Source organism: Lycium ferocissimum, chromosome 2 (genome assembly GCF_029784015.1).
Source record: "Lycium ferocissimum isolate CSIRO_LF1 chromosome 2, AGI_CSIRO_Lferr_CH_V1, whole genome shotgun sequence".
Classification (NCBI taxonomy): Eukaryota; Viridiplantae; Streptophyta; class Magnoliopsida; order Solanales; family Solanaceae; genus Lycium; species Lycium ferocissimum.
This window is the reverse complement of record NC_081343.1, coordinates 52,524,916-52,544,890: the sequence shown is the minus strand read 5'-3', so window position 1 is coordinate 52,544,890 and position 19,975 is coordinate 52,524,916. Positions and strand designations below refer to the sequence as shown.

At 34.7% G+C, this 19,975-nt stretch overlaps 2 protein-coding genes across 2 annotated transcripts; one reads left to right on the top strand and one right to left on the bottom strand.

Annotated features, from left to right (window-relative positions):
* The first annotated feature begins 7,401 nt into the window (after window positions 1-7,401).
* On the top strand, window positions 7,402-9,807 carry LOC132044035 (CBL-interacting serine/threonine-protein kinase 20). Its single transcript, XM_059434510.1, has 2 exons — window positions 7,402-8,311; window positions 8,546-9,807. Exons 1-2 carry the CDS (start codon window positions 7,867-7,869, stop codon window positions 9,484-9,486), a joined length of 1,386 nt encoding a protein of 461 aa, XP_059290493.1. The 5' UTR covers window positions 7,402-7,866; the 3' UTR covers window positions 9,487-9,807.
* A 7,585-nt stretch (window positions 9,808-17,392) lies between these two features.
* Window positions 17,393-19,518, bottom strand: LOC132044030 (CBL-interacting serine/threonine-protein kinase 12-like). The gene has a single exon (XM_059434504.1). The coding sequence runs from the start codon at window positions 19,045-19,047 to the stop codon at window positions 17,617-17,619; it is 1,431 nt and encodes a 476-aa protein (XP_059290487.1). The 5' UTR covers window positions 19,048-19,518; the 3' UTR covers window positions 17,393-17,616.
* Between the last annotated feature and the right edge of the window lie 457 nt (window positions 19,519-19,975).

Sequence of the window (19,975 nt, the reverse complement as noted above, 5' to 3'; positions counted from 1 at the left end):
AGCTGATGAGTTGAGGATGAAGACATTGAAGGAAATTGTACTGAACATACTTGAACCGGTTCAGGCGGTGGAGTACTTAGCAGCAGCCAAGAGGATTAAGCTATGTGTGCAACAATGGGGCAAGAAGAAGACTAATTAACTTGGTCGATTTGGGTATTTTTATTTCTGTTAATTAGTAAATCGAAAAAAGAAAAAAAACATGGGTGTATGCATGGTTGGATAATATTTCTAGGTTGATGCTTGAATTTATTTTGCATGTAACAGTCTGTTTTATTTCTTTATATCTGTAGAGAAGTCGCTGTATCTTGGTTATGGGGCTAAAACCATGGTCTTTCTTATAACTTGTGTGCATTAAAAATGTTAGTACAATTAATGAGCTGGTTTCAGTTGGATTAATTTATCAAATACAAGGTCACGTTTGTAATGTTATAAGTGCAGTAACGTAGAAAGAAGAGGCACTACAAGAAAAAATATATTTGGCAACAAAATTTTTTTTATTCTGTAAGAATTGATTATTGTTACGAAAAAATTTTAAGGCAACAAAAAAAAAAAAAATTATTGCATGAACTTTTCGCGGTTGTTATTTAACAACGTGCAACAACTTTTTTTTTTTGTTGGCAAAGTCTTTTTTTTTCGCGAAATAATCAATGCTATGGCAATAAAATTAAATTCTTTGGCAACAAAAAAATTATTTGCCAACAATAAAACTAAGTTGTTGCCAAATATAAAAAAATTTGTTGCGATTTCTATACTTTCTTGTAGTGAGGTAAGAATTCTAATTGGTATCTAATATCTTATTGAAACACTGTAATTTACATTCATTTTTTAAAAGTTTCTGCATGTCTATCCACTACTGAACAATTTAAGTCGTATGTACATGAACTTTAGGCAAAAACGTCTAATTTCATGTCTAAAGTTATTTCGAAATGAATAGATTATGTAAAATTTTATTTAAATTTTGGTCCCAAAATCAGGTGTCTGTGCACTTTGGTCCATGAAGAGTTTGTCGAGAAGAACAAATACCACTCAGCCCATGAACTAACAACCCATAAATAAGCTGTCTCCATTCTATCTTTGTGGCCCATAAGCCCATAGGCCATTTAAAACGCGTTTCGTTAGGCTTATCTTTGTTGGCGTAAGTGTGACAGAGAAGACCAAACTTTTTTTTTTGCGCGGATTGCCCTTCTTTTGGGGTAGTGCTTTTAAATTTTCTTTTCATATTTGTGAATTTTTTAAATTATCTCTCTATTCTTTAGGTCTTTAATTCTTGCCCCTCGCATTGCTACTCTCTGCGCGGAAATCATGAGGTTCGAGTTGAACCCCCGCTCAAGCATAAATTAAAAAAAAAAAATTGCAATTATGCGAGGTTTGAGTCGCGTGTATCTGATCAGACATACTCTTGTTAAGGAATTACCAAATTTATCTGGGGCCAACGATACTCATGCCTTATGTAGCCAGACTTGTAAGTATCTTGTCAAGCATAACTTTGGTAATTCTGCCGATGTTTATTTATGGGTGGGGGCATACTTTTTTAATGGGCAAACTTTATCTCGGACACGGCATAAACTTGTGAAGGAATTACCAAGAGAGTTATCTGGACCGATACTTATGCATAAATCGCCATAAGGCATAAGTATGCGGCGGCGCATAACTTTGGTAATTCCTTCGCAAGTGTATGACGGGGGCATAGCGAAATTTAAACTACTGCACTTGCATTCTTTTTAAAATTTTGAAATGACATGTGGGGTTCAAACCTGGAACCCATGGGTTTTAGCCAAAGGGCAAAATTTAAAGATTTCAACTATGAGGGGCAAAATTTAAAGACCATCCCAAAAGAAGGGCAATTCTACGAATTGCCAAAGACCAAATTCCATGTTTTTTTGCGCAGATTGTCCTTTGGCCCTCGAATTGTTGGTCTTTAATTTTAGCCTTCGCCTAAAAATCTATGGGTTCCAGGTTCGAACTCCCGCTAGTCAACAATTAAAAAAAAAAATCGCAAGGCAGAGTTTGCCTTATGCCTGAAGGCAAACTCTGCCTTAAGGTAGCAAACTCTGGCTTATAAGGTAGAGATTGCATTAAAACTCTGCCTTATAAGGAGAGTTTGCAATAAAAATCTGCCTTAAGGTAGAGTTTGCTACCTTAAGGCAAACTCTGTGTTATAAGGTGGCAAACTCTGTGTTATAAGGTAGCAAACTACGCATAAGGTAGAGTTTTGCGAACAAATCCAAATCTGCTTGTGAATCCAAACTACCCTTGATTTTTTTTTTTAATTTTTTAGTGACGGGGTTCAAACCCGTAAGGCATGAATTTTTAGGTGAAGGGCAAAAATTAAAGACCAGCAATTTGAGGGACAAAAATTAAAGACCATGCATGTCGCACGTAGTCATTATTTAATTTTTGCTATAAAATTATTATCATACTAGATGAAAGTATGATGAATCATTTAGTTAATAATATAGACTATATACACTTTCAAAACAAAACCTTCCGAGAACAAATCTCGAATGACTTAATAATATTTTGTTTTTTAATACACTTAAATGTTACAATTTGTTACAATAATGGTGTATATATATAACAATATGTGGAGAAATTTGAAACGACCCCTTTGTCCCTGTTAGAGCCCCTTAGAGCTAACCTGTTAATTAGCTCAACAATATTGGTTAAAAATAATAATACTATTACTTTTTACCATATAATTTTATATGTATAAGACCTCAGTTCCTATATTATTGAAGCAAGCTAAGGACACACGAGTTGTAAAATCTAGATAATAAATTCTACTAGACCAAACATATATGGGGTCACTATATGTAACAAATATATACATTCAATGAGATATTGTCCGATCGAGTCAACAAAAACCGAACTCACTAGCTATTGATAACAGCCTCAAATAAATTGAGGTATAACGCAACGTACGTTATGAGATGCTCAATCAGCATAATAATAGTGACAAAGATGATTTACTAGCATTAGACATTGGTCCATTTCACTATCCTTCAGCCACATAACTAGTATACGTATCTAAATTCTGTGGTATATCAATCTGCATGGTCATGCATGAACATTATTGAGAGTCACATGTCAAGGTGGCCCAGATATTGACACTTTGCCATACCTATTCTCCAATTAGTTTCTACCAATGTATGTGTACACATGGTATTGGTCTGGAAGTAATATTGATGTGACTCCAATGGGCGACGTGTATATTTGGTTGCGCAAGAAAGGAGATCACCTCAAAAGTGTCAAAAGGCACCAAAATATCCCACTAAAAAAAAAGTAACCAAACTACCTTTTGCGCACTAATTAAATGAAACTATGAAATTTACACTTAAGTTTATGCCGCTAAATTAGTGCAAAATAAAACTTTTTTTTTTTTTTTTTTTGTGTGTGTACAATTTTAAAGTTTCAATTCACATTTTTTCATACTTTGACCAAAGATTAATCAATGCTTTTGAAACTCAAATATCGATATTTTATATAACTTGATATCTTTTTTGCGATAACAATGTCGGCTCATTATCAAGATCTTTATAAACGTTTTGGATCATCGTTTTAGGGTTGTAAAGTCTTAGGTAAGTTTTGTTTGTTTGAATCTTGTTATCTTTAGGTTTAAGTATTTTATTTTATAAAGTTTTGATTTAAGTGTATTATTATTTAGTCAAGGCATTACTTTATTTCGAATATAGAAATAAAAATATTATATTCAAAAATAATTCATCAAATACGAGAGGTTCCAAATAATTCAAAAATACAATAACAAAATAATATCCCTTATCATGTCCCTCTACCAAGGTTCGATCCCTAGTGGTTGATGTAAAAAAGTAGTCAAATAGCTAGACCACCAAGCCAAGTAAGCACTTACGCAATATGTAGACACTTTTTATGTTTTATAGTGTTCACTAATGTTGTATATCTTGTTTTCTCAAATTGAATTTCCAACATCGAAATTGACATTCAAAACATCATCACCACGGGATTTCCATCTTGGAATCTACTTTTTATCATCAGATTTTTACCAGGGAAGAATGAAAATTGTGCACCAATTTGGGGGAAATTTCAAATTGAATGAGATAATGGGCGTTTGTTGGAAAATCGGCCTGGCTTTGCCCGCTAGATCTCGGAAAAATACCCAAAATAAAAATAAAAAATCGCGTAAAACGGACAACCGAGCGCAAAGTTATGACCGGTTAAAGTTTCATCAATTTACAACTAGTTTTTCTCCCTCTACTCGTTAAAATAAAATCCTTGACTAAAAAAAACAAGTTAAAACTTAATAAAATAAAACACTTAAACCTAACGATAACAAGTCACCAAACAAAACTTACTTCGGGGCACTTTACAACCCCTAAAATGACAAACCAAACGTTTAAGCCTATATTATTGTTCGCAGAAAAAGATATCAGTTTCTATATAAAATATTGATTTTTCGGATATCCCGTGGTAATGAAGTTTTGAATGTCAATTTCAATGTTGGAAATTCAATTTGAGAAAACAAGATTAATAGCATTAGTGAACACTATAAAACATAAAGAGTGTCTACATATTGCTTAAACCTAAAGATAACAAGATTCAAACAAACAAAACTTATAACAAGATTCAAACAAACAAAACTTACTTCGAGGCACTTTACAACCCCTAAAACGACGATCCAAACGTTTAGGTATACATCATGTAATGAGCCGACATTGTTGTCCGCAAAAAAACATATCAAGTTCTATTTAAAATATTGATATTTTGGAGTTTTGAAACATGACTAATTTTTTGTCAAAGTATGAAAAAAAATGTGAATTTGAGAACTTTAAAATTATACCAAAAAAAAAAATGCGCACTAATTTATTGCGCAATAAAGTGCTTGTAAATTAGCGCAAAAGGTTTTCAGTCTTTTTTTTTAGCGCACTAATTTAGTGCGCTTTAATGACACTTTTGGTTTAAAAAATTTGGGGAATTGCAAGAAAGTGATTACTTTTTTTTAGTCTTTTAGGAGTATTTTGTCAGTAGTCCGGGATTATTTTGACACTTTTTGGTTTAAAAAAAATTTAAAATAATCCCGAATTGCAAGAAAGTGATAGTACTGCCTCTGATTCATTTTTTGTCTTTTAAAGTTTTTGCACCTAGGATAAGATTGTGTCTGAGTTACCCTTTCTGTATCTTTGAATTCTATTGGAAGCAGGGGCGAATCTACCCATTAAAAATGAGTCACGTGAACACATGGTCATTCGATTAAACTCGATATATTATGTATATAATCCTTAAAATATATCTAATATTAACTGAAGGAACACATGGTTAAACTAGACTGAGTGAAGCACTGGTTAAGTGTTGGGTTTAATCCCTTAAGTTTGTGGGATTGAACCGTACTAAATCTTTGACTTTTGCGTCTTTTTTTCAAAAAAAAAAATTCAAGGTGAACTCATTCTCTTGAAATTCTGGATTCCCCTCTGATTGGAAGTCGAGTTGGGGTTAGAGGTAAAGGGGTGGGGTGTTGGGACTTGAGAGTGGGAAGAAGACAATTAGTTAATGGGAAATGACATGTATAACACTAGTTTTCTCTACTATCAACGAAGTAATTTTGCTCATAATTGTTAAGGAATTTATTTTTTTAGAGAAAATATTTTTCCCAATCAAATATGAAAAAATTGAAAAACAATTTTCAGGAAATGTTTTTTTCCATGCGAAACACACCCTATACACATGTGCTTCAGTTTCTTTTGTTTGAAATATTAAGGTTTATTCATGTGTTTTATGCGTTGAGGCACGGAATTAATTTTAAAGGCCAAATCCATCGACAGACACCTGTGGTCGTCCACTTCTTTCACTTGAGCACCTAAAGTGACCCTTGTTCCATTTAAACACTTCAGGTGGGTCATTCCTATTCCACTTAGACACTTTTGCAGTTATCAAGAAAACCGTGGCACCAAGGGCGTACCTCATTGCACATCCAACCATCCTAAAAGTCCCCATTTTTAATGGTCAAAACTCCACGAATTTACAAATTAGTGAATTTACAATTAAAATGAGTTGGCACAATTTAATTGAGTTGGCACAATTTAAATGAGCTGGCACAATTTAATTGGCCACTTAATCCACGTAGGAGACGGCGGTGTTGGTTTTTTAGATAACGGTGCAAAAAGTGTCTAAGTGGAATAGGAATGGCCCACGTGAAGTGTCTAAATGGAACAAGGGCCATTTTAGGTGCTCAAGTGAAAGAAGTGGACGACCACAGGTGTTTGTCGATGGGTTTGGCCAATTTAAAAATTACATAAAATGAGAAGGAATGTTGAACAAATCACCAAAGAATCAATTTCACATTTTTATAGCAATAGCTAAAACTAGTTGTCCACCTCTCATATGACATATCTCAATTCTCAAGACATAATATTCTGAAATTTGGACCTGTCAGAAGAAAAAAAAAAATACTTGCAAGAAGCACATGTCGTGAAAATAGGAACCGAATTATTAGAATTCATGGTTATTGTTACGTTTCATACGTTAGCTATAGATGCATGCATGTGGATAGCTTGTATTTCTTTCTGCTAGCATCACTACAATAATGGCTATCAACTTGTTTCTCCAGTTTCTCTCCACCACTAATTTCTTAGCAGATACCGTTCGACCTGGCATGAAATGTGATTCACAAAATATTTTCCTCTTTTAAAATAACTTAATTCTTAATTTTTATAAAGCTATCTCTTAACTTAGATGCGATTCATCCAATATGGTTCCTAAACAATCACCCATATGACAAATCAATAAGGAAACGAGTTACACTAAAATCTTTGGGCAAAATGTAACGAGTACCTATGTCAACTTACAATAAAGAGTTTAATTGTTAAACTAATTAATAGTATGCATTTTTCACGCCACCACATGATTAAGATAATATAAAGCAACAGGTAATTGTTTGATATAATTCTAATTAGTCATTTAAAGTTATAGTAAATAACATGTTAAAATACATTAATAGTATAAAATTTGTTTATTTTGTCAATGTTTATAATAAAGTAAGTCTTACAAGTTAGAATCAATCCATATTTTAGTCTCTTCCGTTTAATACATACCCAGAAATACTTCATCTTATAATATTTCAATAGCTGGAATTAAGTTTTAACTGGTCAAACTAGCTAGACCTTATATTAAAGGTTTCCTTTTTTATGAAATGGGAAAACTGATAATTAATCACATCAAAAATATTTTCACGTGGATGGTTAAGAATTTTCTAAAATTAAATTAATCCATATAAATATACTGATTGTAAAGATAACATGGACGACAATTTTGAAGAAGATTACTTAATGTGTTCGATCAACTTAACATTGAGTCCCTTCCATTATAAGTAGTGCATGTGGACCTCGTCCTAAAGCTACTTAATTTGTCTGTTCATACATGATGGGTAGTTGATGCATGGGAGAAGAAAAAGGAAAATGAGAGGTGAAAATTGAATCGTGCATCTTAGGATATGGTCATATCTTAACTAACTTTCACCAATTTTCCCAAAGTGACCTATGCATCAAACAGAATGTGATTACTGCATTTATTTGCCATAAATTTTCTCCATACTATTGAGACTTTCCCCAATAGGCATTTCCCCTAACCCTGCCATAAAAAAGGCAAGGTTTTTGGCCTCCTTTTCCCTTGTCTCCTCCATATCCCTTTATACTTCAATGTTCCAAAATTTTCAAGAAAACAAAAAGGATTCCTTAATCCATACAACAACAATAACTACGCCTCTGTTCCAAATAGATTGGAATTGGCTATATAAATCCTCATTGAGCACGAGGAAATCTTGTTAGGCACAATGGCGATCATTCCACAACAATAATCAGAAAATCCTCTCAATTATATTGCCAATATCTTCTCAGGATGACTACCAAGAACGAGAAGAAAGGCAATATATTGATGCAAAGGTATGAGATTGGGAAATTGCTTGGCCAAGGGACATTTGCCAAAGTCTACCATGCAAGAAATCTCAAAACTGGTCAAAGCGTTGCTATAAAGGTGATTGACAAAGAGAAGGTGATGAAGGTTGGCCTAATTGATCAAATCAAACGTGAAATCTCAGTCATGAGGCTAATCAAACACCCAAATGTTGTCCAGCTTTATGAGGTTATGGCTAGCAAAACAAAAATCTATTTTGCCATGGAATATGTTAGAGGTGGTGAACTTTTCAACAAGGTTGCTAAAGGCAGGCTTAAAGAAGATGCTGCAAGAAAATACTTCCAACAATTAATCGCTGCAGTCGATTTCTGCCATAGCCGTGACGTCTATCACCGTGATCTCAAGCCCGAAAATCTCCTCCTTGACGAAGGTAATTAACATCAAATATTGCTTAACCATTTCGTCTAAAAGCTTAAACTGTTAGAAAGGTTGCATTTTTATCTATTAGTTATGTCGTTAACCCGTGCTTTTATTTACATAATTATGTTTTGAGCACATGGCGTTTTATTTACTTAATTATATCCTCCACACACATTTTTATTTACTTAATTATATTCTCATCAAAATGCAGTTTAATTTATTTACTTGATTATGGTTTCAACAGCTGGAAACTTGAAAGTTTCCGATTTCGGGCTTAGTGCATTGTTTGATTCCAAAAGGCAAGATGGTCTCCTCCACACAACATGTGGAACACCAGCCTATGTAGCTCCAGAGGTGATCAACAAGAGAGGTTATGATGGTGAAAAGGCAGACATTTGGTCATGTGGTGTCGTTTTATTCGTATTATTAGCAGGTTATTTGCCATTCCATGACCAAAACCTTATGGAAATGTACAAGAAAATAAGCAAAGGGGAATTCAAGTGTCCACAATGGTTCCATCCAGAGGTAAGAAAGCTACTCTCAAGGATTCTTGATCCAAATCCAAACTCAAGAATTACTTTAATTAAGCTCATGGAGAATTATTGGTTCAAAAAAGGATTCAAACAAATCGATAAGACCCCGAATCCAGGGAAAGATCAACATGAATCGCCTCGTAGTGTTTTCGATATTGAGGACAATAATTCAGATGGAGAGGGACCTTCCAATGCAAAAAAAGATCAAGATTCAACAATAACAATGAAGCCTACTTGCTTAAATGCATTTGATATCATTTCTCTTTCTCCTGGTTTCGATCTATCTGGATTATTCGAGAAGGAGAGAGATAGAAGATCAGAGGCAAGATTCACAGCCAAAAAGCCAGCTTCTATTATTGTGTCGAAATTAGAGGAAATGGCTTCAAATGAGAGCTTTAATGTGCTGAAAAAAGATGGGACAGTGACAATGCAGAGTATTAAAGAAGGGAGAAAAGGGCAGCTAGCAATTGATGCAGAGATTTTCGAAATTACACCTTCATTTCATGTTGTGGAAGTGAGTAAAAAATCAGGTGACACAATGGAATACAAGAAATTCTTTGATCAGGGATTGAAGACTTCACTTAAAGATATTGTTTGGACATGGCAAGGTTGTGAGCAGCCACAGCAAGTTGAAAATCAAGAAAGAAATTGATCATCTTTTTGTTTGTTAAATGAAAGAAAAAAAATCTTTTTTTTTTTCCTTTTTTTGGGAGGGGAGAGGGAGAAAGGGGTAATTGGCTTGCATATCTTGTACTATCTTGTATTTTCTTGTTTTTGATTGATTTAGATGTTTTTAAAGTTGGAAGGCAGCTGCTTCATTAGAGTATCTTGTACATTGTACAGATCTAATAGGGCTTACAGATCTGAATTGAATGCAAGAGAAAAAATGATGATGATGATGAAGCAAGTTATCCTTCGTATTAAATTTTCCTCTGTATTTTTACCAATTGATTTATAAATATTTTGAGAGAAATGAGATGTCTATTTGGTTGTTGTGGTATTATCTAATCATTTTAAGGTGTATATCTGATAGTTGCGAACAGCTTAAAGGGGTCATCTATGTCTTTCGCCTTGAATGAATAACACATACAAGTGAAATGAGTTCTCTGACTGTCGAATATTCAAGAGCTATGTGTGCGTGTACTACAATCTAAACAAAGGCTATATTAATTTACAAAGAAGAGGTTATAGTTGTAAAATAGATAGAATGAAGTCTTCCTAGTTCCGGGTCTTCTCAGGGTGGATTACTGTCTAATACCTTTGGGTGATCTAGTTTACAAAATAGTAGCAAAAGTGTAGATTTTGTATATTGATGCTTCAATATACATTTACTATACATATAATTTACATATAATATACGTACAATATACATATAATATACAAATCAGTGTATTGGTTTTGTATATTTGGGCTATTGCCAGTAATCATGATTCGGCCGACGGTACATTTTACGTAAGTTTCCCATCTTTGTTTTTGGTCTGGACTGGAGCATATTGGGCCACGGGAATAGCTAAATTGGGCTCCAACATTTGCAAGTATTGTCTATCATTTTTTTGTGCGGAGGTCCCTTCAAATGCACTGGTCTTTAATTTTTGCCCCTCAAATTGTTGGTCTTTAAATTTTTCCCTTCGCCTAAAACTCCTAGATTCTGGGTTTGAACCCCCGCTTCAGTCAAGAATTTAAAAAAAATTCGCCAGGTAGAGCTTGGATTCGCAAAGCAGAGTTTCGCCAAGGGCCAAAACTCTACTTAAGGTAGAGTTTGAAACTACTCTGAAGCGCAAATTACATGCGACCCAACTTTTACTTAAATAGGCCTAAGTTTGCTATAAAACTCTGTCTTGCAATTTTATTTTATTTTTTAACTGAGCCGGGATTCGAACCCCAAACCTCATGATATTAGACGAAGGACAAAAATTAAAGACCACCAATTTGAGGGACAAAAATTAAAGACCACCCCAAAATAAGTTCATTCCTGCGAATTGCCCATTGTCTATTACTAGGAAGCTAATAATGTGCTTATCTAAAACAAAGCTGAGACAGCACAAAGACTTACTAATATTCAAGGGCCATCAGAAGAAGGTGACAAATAAGTAGATTGCATCATTAACGAGAGGACTTGTTCAAAGTAAATAAACAGACGTGTAAATTCCAGAAGCAGCCAAATTCAGCAATCACTTTCCAAATAAAAGTTCAGAAATTGTGCCCTTTCAGTAAACAACCACCACTAACATTTATTAAAAATTATACCAGCATAGTGATGAATGGCATCAGAAAAGCTGGTCAACAAAGTTTAATTTGTGCACCAATGAAAGAAATACTCCACTAATTTAAAAACCAGAGAAATCTTTTAACAGAATAAGGGCCAGAAGTCCGTTAATTTACACAGCGTAACAGTATGCAGCATATGCAAGAAGCCAAGAAGTAAACATAGGAATTGACAAACCTCAGTCCTTAGATCCCGGATCGTGCCCATCGTATTCTCATCATCAAAACATATTCAACTACCGTTCGAGGCGGATTTAGGATTTTAAATTTAAGTTACAATTCTAGGACATGACAATTTACTGGGTATGAAATAAATAATTTATACATATAAATTAAGTGAATTTCTTAACATAAATATAAAGTTTGAATTAAAATTATTGAGTTATGCCGACCTATGACTTGTATTGTAGCTCCGCCATTGCCTACTGCCCCTCCTACTCAAAATGAACGACATGCAAGTTCATTTCTACTCTAACTGGAGAGTAGAAACAGAGAACGGGTTCAACTATACTCATTACTCATATTTTTACTCGATCTATAAATATAAGTGAAAAAAGAGTAATTCTTTTGAGAATATATGCAATTTCAACCCTTCTGGACCAATAAATATAAACCATACATGGATTCGAGCTCAATCCATTTGGATTCTCTAAAACAAAATGGCCGTGCAACATAAATTTTGGGATAAAGAACCAATGAACATTTACGGGTGCGGAGCGTTTCAGTCTTTTATGGATCTTACACGGCGAAAATTTAGACGAGTGTGAAAAGCAAAAGTAAATAAATAGGTGTCTAATATGAGAGATCACCAACCATTACTAACAGGGGAACGAGAGTGCAAAAGAAGAATGCTTCTAGAAGGAAAATTCAAAACAAATACCCCTTCAAAATCAAATTAGCACAGCATATAATACTAGGAGTGTTAAATTTATAGTAATAATTAGTGGAAGAGTACCATATTTGAGAATTGTTTTTGGGCCATTACAGGAGGCAAAACAAAAAATCAATCAACACACTAATGATCTGATAGTATGAGATACGATTTGCACAGATTCGGGTGGAGATATTTTTGTTATTCGTCACGAAGATCTCCTTTTACAAATGTTCCAAAAAGATGACGCACCTTTACAAAATACTTAAGGTGAAAAAACAAATCAATTATTTGTAAAAATCAACGGTAGTACATAACATAGAACTAACCACAACTAAAATGTTTGTCTCGTACTCCTAAGATAGTTGTTTGATTCACATGCAAATTATGTGCAAATTATAGTATAGGAATATTTTATTATACGATGCATCAAATAAGATCATTTGTCTCTAGATCTTATATTATTTATATATTGTTAATAAATGTAGTTTTATTCTATAATCTTTCGTATAAGATAATGAATAAATTCCAACAAAACTTTATATTGATATTAGTAATACAGCTTTTGATTCCAATATTGAACTTCACATAATTTATGTGACATTTAAAGCTTAAAACAAATGATGCATTATTTTATGGAGATTGTAATTTAAAATACAGGATTTTTATAGTGAAAACCAATTGATGTACCTAGTTTTGAATTTTTATGAGATTGAATTTCCTTATTGTACAAACCAAATAAACCACCTAGCTGTCTAGCATATAACAAAATACTCGGGGTTGTTTGGTTCAAGATCAGTAAAAAGAGATCCAAGAGCAAATCATTTTTTTTTTTTTTGGACAAGAAGAAAACCGCAGCCGCACCCAAAAGGTAAACCCCACGAACCATACAAGAGAGATAACTCTACATGCAGGCCGTGCGATAAAGCTCCGACCGAAAAGCGCAAATAAGCGATATCGTAGACGGAAGAATTCGAACCTGAGACCTCTATGCCATACTCAATCAACGGAACCACCTTACGGATATCATTTTTTTCTGTAAACCTCATATTTGATTTGATTTAAAGAGAAACAAATGTCAAACAACTTTCTTTTCTCTCCCTAGTTTACAATAATAAATTAGAGAGTTCTACGGTGCTCCATTAGATTCGCATAAAACAAAATTAGATACCAATAGCCCCACGTAAATAAAATATTGACCAGAAATAGATCCTTTCATCTAACTTTTTTGCAGAAATTTGGCAAGGGAACAAAAGTTTGATAGCAACAGCAAGGACTAGTAGCTAAACTGCCGTCTCGCAACACTAAACAAAGCTTTCAATCAATCACTACACAGTGGTCCAGAAATATTCTTTTTTTTGTATGGTCCAGAAACGTTATTACAAACTTCTTTTTATAATTTAATACCCGATTTTGATTATTCCTTATGGCATTTTCAAAATTCACTCTTTTTTATTTCTCTGCATAAGTATGACATCAACTAACTACAATATGTAGAACGAACCAGAAGGCCTTTTTCTTATTACAATTACCAGTTCCATAGACTACTAATATACAATTAGACTACGAACCATGTTTTTCACTGGTAGGAATTGAACTGGTGAAATCTTGATACCGAAAATCAACTCATGACAATGTGCTAGGCCAACCAATGGCTTATTAGCATGTGTTTCTGCCTTTTGGCAGGAATTCTCCGTTCTAGTGGAAGCAGCTTCCACGGTTACCTACCAGACATTGAACAAACAGAAAATTATTATTGAACTGCATTTTCTGATAAATTAGAGTATGAAATGACAGTCTAGTTTTGTTTGGCATCCCATGATATGATATATGATAACAAATCATTAGAACCTGCTGGCCAGTGCAATCACACAGACCTAGCAATAAGTGAAGACGCTAAAGAACATAAAGAGAGATTTAAAAAAAAAAAAAAAAAAAAAAAAAAAAGAGCATCAATTATTTCTGCTAGAAAATAAATAGATCTAAGCTGCACCTTAAATAGTTAAAAGGGCTTTCAGGGTTTTTAGGAGATAATAGTAGTTTAATACTTCATATATACTTCCAATATCTCCAGACAACAGAAAGTTGTATTTTTTACCACTTCTTGCTCCTTTTCATTTTACCCTTCTTTTGTCATTTTTGTGGCACTGCATATTCAGCTATGATCATATATGCAAGTATCACACCAATACTAAGTAGGCGTTTGGACATGCGATTTGAAACCACGATTTGAAACCATGGTTTCAAATCAGCGTTTGGACATGCGATTTCATTCAAACCATGGAATGAAATCACAAATTATCCAAAAAGGCATGATTTGAAACCATGGGATGAAATCCCAAATCATCCAAAAAGGCATGATTTGGGGTTTCAAACCATCTCCAAACGGCACATAAGAACCAATGTGCTTTGCTAAGGCAAAAGACCGACAGTAGACCATAAGAAGCAGAAGGTACCAGATGAGTTGATTGCATCATCAACACTTTAAGTGCTTTTTCAAAGTACATTAACAGATGTGATATCAGCTTTTGGCCTATAACTAGATTATATAAAAAATTCATAAGCGGCCAAATTCAGGCAACCAGTTGCAAAAAAACAAATTTGAGCAATGACGTCTTTCAGTATCAACCACTAATAAATATTTAATTAATTATACCAGCATCATAGTGATGAATGACCTGGCCATATTAAGAAAACAATGTTTCATTCTTTTATATGAGAAAGTTGGTCAACAATGTCCAATTGACTTTACCGAGAGAAGATATATAAAAACGGAAAGAACCAGAAAGTAGTAGTCCTTCACTATTTTTAAAACCAACCATCAGGATACTCATTTTTTAACATAATGAGGACCGAAACACCACTATGATACAGCATAACAGAACACAATATATGTAACAACTAACAAGTAAACATAACAAGTGACAAAGATATGTCCTTAGATCCAGGATATTGCATCGTCAGCAAAAGATGACCCCCTACTGGGTGAAACAAGAGGACTATCACTAACAAGAGACAATCACAACTCACTTTTTTCTGTTAAAGTAAAATAAAGTAAAATGAAATTTTATTACTACAGCATCCAGAAGGTGCTTCAAAAAGTTAGAACATGCCAGTGAAATTGAAAGCATACGCCTATGTGTGTATTCAGTTTCCAGCACATGAATAACTTCCAAAAGACCCCTTTCTCAATTAAATTTTTGCACCACACAAAGTTTATACTCTCTCTGTCCCAAAAAGATTGTCCTCCTTTCCTTTTTAGTCTGTCCCAAAAATATTGTTACCTTTCTATATTTAGAAAAATTTAACTTTATGAAATGATTCTGATACCACAAATATCTAAACACATTTTTTGGACATTTCAAAAATCTTCCTTTTCTTAAACTTTATGCCAAATCAAAAGAGGACAATCTTTTTGGGACGGAGCTACTAAAAGCATAATTGCAGAATATGGTTCTCTCTGAATACCTAACTCCCCATTACACTAAAAAGCAAGCAATTTCTATCTATTGAATCTATCTGCACCTGTGTCAGTGTACTAAGTGTTTGCCCTTAATGGAAACTAATTACTCCTGGGGAGCAACCTTTACCCAAACCCATTTTCCACCTACGATTTTACATGAGACTTTTTGGTTCTTTCCGGACCCGGTTTAATTCTAGCTAGAGCCACTCTTAGCATCAGAGCACAAGTTATCCACGTTATTGGTAATTACTTTGTTCCATGTAATATGTGGTCTTGTTCTCCCTGTACCCTTGAATTTTGACTATACATTTAGGCATTCTGTACAAACATCGTTAAGCATAAAGCAGTTTCCATCTATTGGAAAAGCAAAAAGCAGTGCTAACTATCAAAAGAAGCAACACTTGTGCTTCAGGTCTTACAAAAAGGGGCAATACTCTAAGACAGTAAGGTGCGGAAAAGCTCGAGGAAAATTATTTGAACACGACACCAACCAAGGGAGAACCGAGAGCTAGATTTTGTAAATCTACAACAGCCATCTTCATATAGAGTGTCCTAAAAAGTTCACACCAATAAAACCTATCTGGACAACCTAATTTGAAAGAAAATCTAATTATTCCAGAACCCCTTTCAGTAAAAGCTCAACAGATGAAGTTTTGGCTAGAGGCAAAAGAATAGTCTTATCCTCCAATAGAAAGTTATGGTGGCGAAAGGAAGGGTTACCTCACTCAAATGTTATTACCTTAGTCCTTCCCTGTGCTCAGACATACCTACACCTATCAAAGGTTAAATCAAGCATTTGATTGCCTGGCTCTTTTGTAGCTATCAAAAAACAGGACCCTTTTTTTCCTCCTTCATTGGAGAAGATCTACTGATGCAAGTATAATGAACAGAAAGGGAAACTCCACATTGACCAAGAAAACTGCAGGGAAAATAACATCTTAAATGAACAGTTAATGACAAGCAATCATCCAATAAGGTTTTCCGGATTAAGCTTCGCAGATAACATCTACCAGAGAGTCTATAAGAGCCTTGATCCAAATTCCAATCATCAAGGTTCTATTGGCCTTCATCAACTTGGCAATACTCTTAAGAGAAGCAGATTACAGACCATGAATGATTCCCATTTCTAAAAGACCAACCCAGCAACGACAACCTAAACAAAATAAACCAAAAACCAAAGTGGTTGATAAACACTTGAACCCTTATAATATGCCAGGAATTATTAATGAATTTCGAAGGACCTTCGTTCGCTTTATTTTCTCATTATAGTGTGAAATCCATATGCGCTGGGGGAACGATGGAACAACTTTTGAGTCGTTAATCAAAAACGGGCATAACGGTGCAGGAAGCACCCCGCGTTCACGCAGGGTCGGAGGAACCCCAAGAGGGGTGTGATGTAGGCAGTCTAACTTGACTACAAGCATCAAATACTGATTACGTGGCTCAAACCTATGACCTATGGGTCACCCGGAGATAACTTCAGCGTTGCTCCAGGCTCCCCTTCGTTCGAGTAGATAATCAAATATTGCCACAATCACTCTGCAAATGTATTGGCATAAAATTGTTCTTTATTTATAAATGCTACACAAAAGTAGGGGTCTGGTCTACGTTCACCCCACCCATCCCAGAAACCACTTGCGGAACTATACTGGGTATGTTGTTGTTATTCATAAATGCTTCATGCAGTGCACCATTGGCAACTACCTGATAGTGATTGCTACACCTGCTTCTTATCCATACTAACTAGAGAAAGTTGCACGAAACAAGAGCACTGAAGCATATGCCATCCACAACCAATGGGACAGCAAAGCTGGCCTTATAAGATTGAGAAACTCAATCTAAAACGTAGCACTTCCACAAGCTAGAGATTACTGCAGCCATTGATTTGCTCGTAGGAATAGCATGCCAAGTTCTATAGTTAGTGTCAGAATATTACTAGTAACAGAAAATAAAAGGAAATTGAGAAACGAGCCAATTTTGATACAACTGATGTGTTCCATTTTTTAGATAACTTTATATAACATCCACAACAAGAATAGAAATTACAAGATATGACAACCTTGGAACGTTAGCTAATAAAAGATGCAAGTGTAATGAATACAGAGTGCTACCTATACAAATGCACCTAAAGATATTAAAAAGAAAGAGAAAAGAGCTTACCCTTTTCCCTTCTCTCTATCTCTCTATTCAGTATCTGATGGCAAATGTGATGAATCAACAGGATGGACGACTTCATGAGTTAAATTCTGTAACCCTGGCTTCAATTCCCTGTTGTAAAACTCCTCGTACTCCACGCTATCACCTCCTTTCTTCTTCACCTCAACAACTCTCAATGATGGCGTCAACTCAAATATCTCAGCTGCAACTGTCAACGGTCCCTTTGCACCCTCCTTAGACCCCTCCATACTCACTTTACAATCCTTCTTCCTTACTGCAAAGCTCACAACTTTAGCAATTTCCTCCAACTTGCTTATGATCTTGGGCACGGGAGCCCCCGATACAAACCTCGACCCGTCTCCTCCCTCCTCAAACAAACCGGACAAATCAAAGCCCCGGGAAAACGAAATGATATCAAATGCATTCAAGCTAGCTGGCCTAGGCAAACTAGCCGACCTCCTCTTTATCTCCATCTCAGATTCAGACTCTGATATATCAGACGAATAATCAACCCCGCCGTATTCATCATCATTTATACTACACATCTTATCATCCTCAATGTAAAATTTTACATGTTTAAAACCCTTCTTGAACCACTTATTGTTCATAATCTCCTGAATAGTGATCCTTTTTTCAGGATTTATATGAAGGAGGTGCTTTAAAAACCGAGTTAATTCAGGCGAAAACCATCTAGGACATCTAAATTCACCCTTATATATCTTCTTATACATAGCCATAATATTCTGATCATGAAATGGTAAATACCCTGCCATTAACACAAAAAGTATCACCCCACATGACCAAATATCAACTTTAGCTGCATCATAACCCTTTCTAGCTAACACCTCCGGCGCCACATAAGCCGGGGTACCACAGAAAGTATGAAAAAGCCCATCTTGCTTAATCTGTTCTGAAATAGCACTAAGGCCAAAATCAGAAACTTTGACATTGCCATCTTCATCTAATAGAATATTTTCCGGTTTTAAATCCCTATGGTAAACACCACGGGCATGACAAAACGCGACAGCAGAGATTAACTGCTGGAAATATTTTCTAGCAACTTCTTCTTTAAGCCTGCCTTTGGCAACCTTATTAAAGAGCTCACCACCTTTAACATACTCCATAACAAAGTAAATCTTGGCTTTCGTAGCCATAACTTCATGCAATTCAACAATGTTTGGATGCCTAACTCTTTTAAGAATAGAGATCTCACGTTTTATATGATCAATAAGACCAACTTTCAAGATCTTCTCTTTATCAATAACCTTAATTGCAACACTATCATTTGACTTAACATTCCTAGCCTGGTACACCTTAGCAAAAGTACCATGACCAAGTAATTTCCCAATTACATATCTACCCAATAAAAGTCCCTGATTTTCCTTTTTGCTTACACTTCTAGCCGGAGCTAAATTACTGCTAGTGCTTGTATCGCCGGCTGTAGCTGTGCCGGCCATGGATTCTTTAAAATCTAACCAAAATATGTAAAGTTCAAATTTTTCCCAAAAAAGAAAAAAATATAATCAGATGGGTTGATTCAAAGGGCCAAAATATGAGATGGGTAGTTTGAAATTTGCCCAAAAAAAAGGGTAGTTTCAAGATTTGCAAGAAAAGGGTAAAGTTCAAATTTTTCTCCAAAAATGACCAAATAAAATCAAAGGTGTACTTCCAAATTGCAAAATATCAGATGGGTAGTTTCAAGATTTGCGAAAAAAGGGCTAAAGTATTGAAAGGGTCGTTTCAAGATTTGCGAAAAAAGGGAAAAGGGAAGGCTAAAATATCAATAAGGTTAGTTGAAAGTGGGCTTTATGAGGAGAAATTTGCCATTGAAGTGGTGGGTTGTCGTGTAGTTGGAGATGTTGATGTTGTTGTTATTTGTGTGTTTTCAGCTATTTTTAGGTATGTGTAAAAGGAAGGTGTATGGGAGCTGTAGGTATACAACTGTATCTATATATGTTGTGGGGTTAGGGTTGCGAAGGTGGGTGGTGTAGGGTTAATTGGAGGTGCGTATAAGGATTATTTAACGTTGTGGAGAATCAACCAGCTGGAAATATCGTCAAGTTCATTGTCAATTGAGAAAAGGTTTATGTGTTTGTAAAGGAAAATAAGATTAATACTCCCGCCGTCCAAATTTAAGTGTTTTAGTTTGATTAGGTATGTAATTTAAAAAATATATAGAGATTTTTAAATTTTGTGCTCCTAAATGTGTATTACAAAATTGATGTTGAATTGTTAATTATTAAATATAAAGAAAAATATCTTTTTAGTATAATTTAAATAGAAAAATAAGATATTTAGTAGCCGTTTGGCCATAAAAATTATTCACTTTTTTTCGAAAATTTTTTTCACTTTTTTTACTTTTAGGCGTTTGGCCATAAATATTCT

Coding starts and splice junctions, on each gene's coding strand:
- LOC132044030 (XM_059434504.1), bottom strand. CDS start 19,047: ATGGCCGGCACAGCTACAGCCGGCGATACAAGCACTAGCAGTAATTTA.
- LOC132044035 (XM_059434510.1), top strand. CDS start 7,867: ATGACTACCAAGAACGAGAAGAAAGGCAATATATTGATGCAAAGGTAT. Junction 8,312..8,545: donor AAATCTCCTCCTTGACGAAG/GTAATTAACATC, acceptor TGGTTTCAACAG/CTGGAAACTTGAAAGTTTCC.